Genomic DNA, 7,319 nt, shown 5'->3' on the forward strand with positions numbered 1-7,319 from the left:
GTGAGCCCTGTGCCATGCAGAACCATTTTCAAGCTAGCATGGATTGCAAAGAATTTCCCCTTTCCTAATTTTGCTATAGAAAGGGAAATTACACTTCAGCAGGATATTTGACCGCTGCCTGACAGATGGTTTCACATCCCTACAAGCTCTGGTGGTGGCTGGTGGGCCTGGAATGCAGGGGAGATTTTGTGCCCTGAGAGGAACTGAAAGCGCTGCGCTGGCACCGGCCCATGGCAGCCTCACGCCCCCTCGCACCACGGGTGCTGGCTTGGTGATGGGGGCATCAAAATGGAGACGCTGAAATGTCTTTTGGTTTCTCCCTTGGTAGGAATTTGGGAATAGTCACTTTCATACATCTTCTCTAGGTGTTACTGGGAGACATCTCAATCTAATGGCTGTGTTTATTGTAGCCACCAGCTATCCCACATGCGGCTTGTTGGCCACATCTTTTGCTCTGGAAAGAGTATTGTGTTCTCCAACATATTGCCTGGCAGCTGTGAAACAGCACTGCCCCAGAACCTGAGGCAATACATGTCAAACAGTGTCATACATAAACCCATGATGGTTAACAAAGTATATCTATACTACTTTAGAAGACTTACCTAGTAGCACTGCTGTTTTAAGACAAACTCTGTTTAGATTCCAGACAGTATATCGTAGAATCATAGAATCATTAAGGTTGGAAAAGACCTTCAAGATCATCTGGTCCAACCATCCCCCTACCACCAATGTCACCCACTAACCCATGTCCCCAAGCACCACGTCCAACCTTTCCTTGAACACCCCCAGGGACAGTGACTCCACCACCTCCCTGGGCAACCCGTCCCAATGCCTGACTGCTCTTTCCGAGAAGAAATGTCTCATTACTCCAACCTAAACCTCCCCTGGTGCAACTTGAGGCCATTCCTTCTAGTTCTGTTGCTAGTTATCTTCAAGAAGAGGCTGACCACAGCTCCCCACACCTTCCTTTAAGGGAGTTGTAGAGAGCAATAAGGTCTCCCCTGAGCCTCCTCTTCTCCAGACTAAATAACCCCAGTTCCCTCAGCCGCTCCTCACAGGACTTGTGCTCCAGGCCCTTCAACAGCTTCGTAGTCCTTCTCTGGACATGCTCCAGGGCCTTCATGTCCTTCTTGTAGTGAGGAGCCCAAAACTGAACACAGAACTCAAGGTGTGGCCTCTCAACCCAGCTTTTCTTGCTCTTAAATGTGGAGCAAACACATTATTTATGTCCTAGTGAAGATAATCTAGAGTTTAAGGAACTATCAGTGGTCTAGGTTTCTTTTATTTAAACCCAGGCCTTATCCATGAAAGGCCAATTATCAAATCATTACAACATCTAGACTTTTTAAAGGGTCAGATAGTCTTTTATATTTAATTCAAAAATTGTACTCCCCAGTATAAAATAAGGTACTATGTTAGTATAAAAGGAAGTGAATATAGCATTAAAAGGTTGGTATTAGCCATAACACAGTAAGAGCTTTAAATGGCATAAGAAAGGGAACTGAATAAGAATTACTGCCCTTATCCTGAAGACTGAGACTATAAATAAATAAATATGACAAAATACATTTAAAATGTCATTCCTGACAGAAACTTCCATAGCTGTCCTGAAGGGGATGTTTTCCTTGAGCTGCCATATGCCCTCAGGAAGCTGCCATCTCTTCTTCAACAGCAACAAAATTAATCTCAGAAATCCTGGTATACATGCTAAATCATCTTTATTGCTTTCATTGGAGAGGAAGAGGGAGCGGTACTGTTTCTTGTGAATGTTAACGCATGCATGTGTTCTCTAGTTAAACCCAGCAAGCTGGAGAGAGAGCCCAATACTAGGAGGAAGCTGGTTCATTCTGCTGGTGTCATAAAGCCTTCATGGTATAGAGGATTTGTCTCGGGGAATACTGCTGTTGTGTGCCACAGGCCCACTGCTGACTTGGTTCGGTTCACCTCCCACCATGTCTACAGAAGAAGCCTATTTAGACCTAGTCTTAGTCCCCAAATGTAGGGCAGTCACTACAGCTAAAGAAAACCCTTCTAAAATAAATTCTTAAGGAAGAACAGTTTAAAGTTTGAACGCAAATGGAACTTGAGTCAAAACAATAGTTGTCCCAGACTATAAAATTCTGGAAGTCTGTTAGGAACTACCTCTGAATTTTCTGACTAGGCCGTGTATCCCAAAACACCAATTACTGTCATTGAAGCTGATCCAGTTCATTAATTTTGCAAAAAGCTATCCATTTCTTGTCTAAACTGCCATATAACACTTAAGAGTACTACAGAAAATTATTGACATCCCTGGGCTTCAGCTCAAACCCATGTATTACTTAGATTCTCTAGTAGCCCTGTAACAGCTTTTCTGAGAGTTATCTTACCCTGGTAGATCTTTCCCCTTCTTCCAGTTTTTCTGAAAGAGATGAGGCCAATCATAAGACTTTAAAATATATATTTTAATGTATTTTTCAAAAATATTAGTGTATTTACACAAATTTCTTGCTTTAAAAATAATTTGTATTTCTCCATTTTAAAAAATCTAGTTTAAAAATGTTCAGGTGACTACATTACAAAATTTTGAAGGAACAGTCACTGTAGATATGAGCAATTAAAAATACAACAAAGAAACACATACCATTGCATTAACAGTGAGTGAGTGTACAAGTCTAAGTTGATAGTTTCCACAATTTGTTCTATGAAGATTGCTTTGTGTCAGTAATTTGTACCCACTTTTACATTGGAATTTGCGTTTCCTTTTTCTTCAGAGGAATCCCCTCCTTTTACTTATACAAATGTTGCAATAAAAATGCATTACAATAGTATTCATTTACAAAACAAATGAGATTAAAGTTTGTTTCCTAACCCATTGGATTGTATTTGAGTAAAACAATGTCCTTTCATGGAGGTGCAACAGAGATTCCAAGAACTGTCTGGATGTAGGGGACGATCTCTCTCTCTCTTGAAGCAGTCCTGCCTGGAAAGGTTGGCTTGCATAGCTGCATGTTGCTGTGTCAATTCCTCTCCAGAGGGGTCTTTTCTTTAGGTTTGTCAATTAGGAGAGCATGTTAAACTTTGCATTTAGTCAAAATAAATACAAATAAATTACAAAAAAAAAAAAAAAGAGTAAAATTATTTTCTAGTTGATACTGCTTGGAGGAAAGCTTAGCAATGAAGCTTGTGGCAATATCTAAATTGTGCGTGAATGGCAGGTCCATTATTTCAGTACTACTCTCTGAACAAGGAAAAAACAGCCACGAATAAGTCTGTAATTTTGGAGAAAGACAGTAGTGATCTTCTTTCAAACTTTGTTAGGAAGCCATTTTCCTGTGGAAAAGAATGTGCACAGTTAGGGACAGCTTAGGAGCAACATGTATAGGGAAAATGTACCACATTGTGCTAGTGTCAGATTAACAAAGTGCTACACCTTTGTGCATAGAGAGGCAGCTCTTTGGAGCTCTACCTGAAAAAGATGAATAGGGCTTTAAAATGAGTAGGTGAAAATAGCTGCACCATGCTCAATGTTTGTTTTATCTCCAAGTCAAGACCATGCCCTCCCTGTGTAAATAGAAAATGAATGTGAATTATATCATCTGAGCCCACATCTTAAAGGAAGACACAAGTACCGCGTTTCTGATATAATAATATGATTATAAATATCTTCCTTTAAGCCTTCTTCTTCTACTATGATGGGCCACATGTTATGACAGAAAGCTGCCTGGAGTTGATACTTCTCTAAAATAAAAATCACTCTATTTGCAAGAGATGAAGAGAGAAGCCTCTACAATAAATCTGATGCATCAAGGGTCCGTGACTCATTATCACCTTTTTTTACTGTTACCAGACAGAGAAGGATCAAAACAAGCAAAAGGAGAATAAAAGAAAAAAAAAGCACTAGAAGACAACTGAGGGAAAAAAAAAAAGTAATAGGAAATGTAAGGGAAGTGGGACTAGAAAGGGATGGAAAGAGAAAGTAACATTTACAAATAGGTAAAGAAAAAAAAAGTACCAGGGAAATAACTAACTCTGATGTCACCGTTACTCAGCTTCCCCTAACTGCAATAGAAAAAGGTATTGGTGGGATGAAACTATGCAAAGCAAAAGGGACCTCCCCTCCACTAGCAGAAGGGAAATTCAGCAGCTTGACAAAGTAATCCACATATTGACAAATGCTTTTCTCAGCTTTGGCCATTGATATATGGAACTTCTAGGATTATCTCGGCCCAAGCAAACAGAAGAGATTTGTCTCCAGTTGTTCTTACCTCTAGATGTCTTTAAGTCAACTGATTTGGGGGATTAAATAATGGCTTCATGAAATCCACAGCAGAAGTACTGACTTAACTGTGAGGATGAGACCCTTACCTTGAACTTCAGTATTTTTGGACCAACTCCTCTATGAAAGCGTAATTGCTACACTAACTGTAGGATGCATTCAATTTTAGATTTAATAATGGAAAGCTCTGATGGAACGCCTTGTTTAACCTGCTTGGAGCAGGAGGTTGCACTAGATGATTTCCTAATGTCTCTCTAAACCTGAATTATCGTACAATCCTATGATTAACTGTAGGGTTTTGACTGTTAACAGGAAGTGCCTTTTTCAAAAGAAGGATGTCTTTTAGTATTTTCCCTTTTAAAGCAGAAGCAAAGCTTTCTCTGTAAGTCTCAAGCAGACGTTACAGACATCATAAACTAAGCCACCACTTAATTAAGAAAAATCTCTGACTCTATATTTTGGGGAAAAATTAGAAGATTCTGAACTGCAACTTACCCAGCCACCATTTGCATCTATCCATTCGGCTTTGTTGTTTATGATGTACTCTGTGATGAAATAAGAGATCTGCTCCTTCTTCTCTCCAGTGAGCTGAACTCCATGTTCTTGAAGCTTCTTAGTGAGAAGACCCCCAAAAGTAAATATGGTCGTAATTCTTCCCCAATTAGTATTTCCATCAGCAAATTTTTCATCCATGACACCATTGAAAATTCTCTTGGCAACATCTACAGAACTGATATCAATCCTGTCCAAGAAGGGTCTGAGAGCCTCCTCTGTTTGATCTTGCAGCGAAGATGCAATGTTTCGCAAGACATGAGCAACTCTGGTTTGCGCTGGTCCAAGATGTGATTCCTGAAGCACATATTGCAGATAATCTTGAGCTAAATAATAAACGTAATAGAACTCAGCAGTTTCCATTTAGTATGAAGCTCAGAGAGCAGTGCACCGCTCTTAATCAGGGTCAATAATGAGCAGCCACAAGACATGCACACAGCTTTGTATCTTCGGTTTTAGATGGAATTTTTTTTATTTTACCACGGAAGTTCCTGTAAAAGTGTAGTCAATTATCGTGTGGGTTGTGGAATATGTCAAAGCGGAAGTGAAAGAAAAAAAAGTCTGCTCGGGGGAGAAAACAAATCTTGAGTGATTTATTATTTTTATAAATAGTACGATTCTACAACTAAAAACACCACTTACCACATTTCTTAAGCAGTGTAAATTGTCAATTCCTAGGGACTTTTGCTATGTAACACTTGCAAAGATCTGGCATTTAAGAGAGGTGTTTGCTAGCAAAGGTTAAGCATTTAGCTGGAAAAAAAGAAAAAAAAAAAGCCTGAAAAGCTGCATGCTGTAGGAACTTGCAGGCTGCTCTAATCCCCAACTTCCCTCACCTCAATCTTCAGAGCCAGTGGCTAAAGCTGCAATCTGTATTGCAGGTTTATGGGTTACCTCTGCTTCCCAAATTTTGGAAGAAACTGGTGGGAGTTTCCAAGAGTATGGAAAAATGGGTAAACCTTTTTTCATCAAGCAGGGAGATTTATATAACAGCAAGAAGTGGGAACACAACAGTGGTGCATGTATGGATGGGAAAAGGGGAAAGCCAGCTTTGTAGCATTATTCCCTGGTCCGAAGTTTCCCACACTCTCCCTGTGAGTGCTCTTCAAGGTCCTTCTTTGAAGATTTGAGTGAATGGCTTCAAGGATTTGCTTCCCCCACAGGGAGTTCTGGTGTGAAAAACAATATTAGTATAAAAGACAATGCTAATGCAGTCAGCATGTCAGAACACGAGGCTGAAAATATGGGGCCAAGCTAGTGATGTGTAATACCATCTGATCCTTTCGTGACAGATAACAAAAAAGCATCACGATGCCTACAATGGCTGCTCTGCGATTCAAATTTCTGGTCAAGCAGTTGTTTTTGGGGAGAAGAGGCAGAGGTCTCCAGCCCTCCCTTTTCCTGACAAATCCACTTCTCCTGAGGCAACCTGATCTTGCCGGGAATCAGACAAATCTCAAACTGCAACACAACCGTGCTGTCAGTGTATTGCTAGCCCTGCTTAGCCCCCTCAAATTGCATATGCTGCTGCTCTGACATCAGAGTTTTGCAGAAACCCATTAATTACAAAAACGTACTTTCCACTTCCTTCGCAGGGTTTTTCTTCCGTATGAGGTGAACCAGGTTCCGAGTGACACAGTCATCTTCCACACACAGCGGGGTTTGAAACCTCAAGGTATCACCAGCGTAGCACAGACATCAATCCCTTTACTTAGTGGGAAACTCCATTACCATTTGCCTCGCTTTCTGTTGGAAGCCAAGAAGGAGGTGTCTGGTGCCACATTCACCCTTGGGCGAGAATGAATTTAGGAGGGTGGTATGAGCTGGAAGAGCTCATGTTTTAGATGCTCCCCCCCAGGGCAGCATGAAATTCTAGGGCTGGGAATGGGCTGGGGTGGGAAGCTAGCTCTCCCCTCCACATGCACGCCTTCTTACCGAAACTCATTTTGGAAGTTCAGAGGTGTCCTCTATCCAATACCTGCAGCTGCTGCTCTGGCAGAGCTATTAGGCTGTCTTTGCCTTTGTTATGTTCAGTGATTTCAGCAAACTGCCAACATTTTTATGAGGAATGCAAATGAAAATAAAATGAGAAAAGGAAAAAAAAAGAGAAGGATGTGACAGCTCTTACCTCTTCCCAGCTCAGCTAACTCTGGACAGAAATTTCTGGGAGAAAGGAGTGAAAATGCTGTACCCAGACAGCTTCCCTCCTGTCAAGTGCCTGCTGCAAACAGGGCTAACATCGGTACTCAAGGAATAATCCCAAGAACCCCTTTTACATAGCACCATCTATTAAGTTATAACTCACTCCTGACTCTCTTAATAATTGATTAATGAAAAGCTGTTTGTATTCATTGTGAATGTAAGTAATAGTTGAATATGGGAACAGTGAACAATACCTACAGAGACAGGTTTTGCTTTCTTCACCACCTGCAGCATCAGAGCAGAGGCAGAGGCAGATATTTCTTCATTAGTGGAGCATTTAGGATTCTGAGGAGGCTGATGAAATAAG

The 7,319-nt window shown here is 40.9% G+C and overlaps 1 protein-coding gene across 1 annotated transcript; it reads right to left on the minus strand.

Moving 5' to 3' along the window:
• Positions 1-2,423: 2,423 nt before the first annotated feature.
• BCL2A1 (BCL2 related protein A1) lies at positions 2,424-5,346 on the minus strand. Its single transcript, XM_068695963.1, has 2 exons — positions 4,754-5,346; positions 2,424-3,312 (listed from the first exon to the last, which is right to left on the minus strand). The coding sequence occupies exons 1-2, from the start codon at positions 5,171-5,173 to the stop codon at positions 3,214-3,216; spliced, it is 519 nt and encodes a 172-aa protein (XP_068552064.1). The 5' UTR covers positions 5,174-5,346; the 3' UTR covers positions 2,424-3,213.
• Positions 5,347-7,319: the final 1,973 nt, after the last annotated feature.

This window comes from Anas acuta, chromosome 12, assembly GCF_963932015.1.
Source record: "Anas acuta chromosome 12, bAnaAcu1.1, whole genome shotgun sequence".
NCBI classification, from domain to species: Eukaryota; Metazoa; Chordata; class Aves; order Anseriformes; family Anatidae; genus Anas; species Anas acuta.

Bases quoted from the DNA above. Each gene is read 5' to 3' on its own strand.
- BCL2A1 (XM_068695963.1), bottom strand. From the start codon at position 5,173: ATGGAAACTGCTGAGTTCTATTACGTTTATTATTTAGCTCAAGATTAT. The intron at 3,313-4,753 runs GTAAGTTGCAGT...TCTTTTCCACAG, and splicing joins TAGATGCAAATGGTGGCTGG to GAAAATGGCTTCCTAACAAA.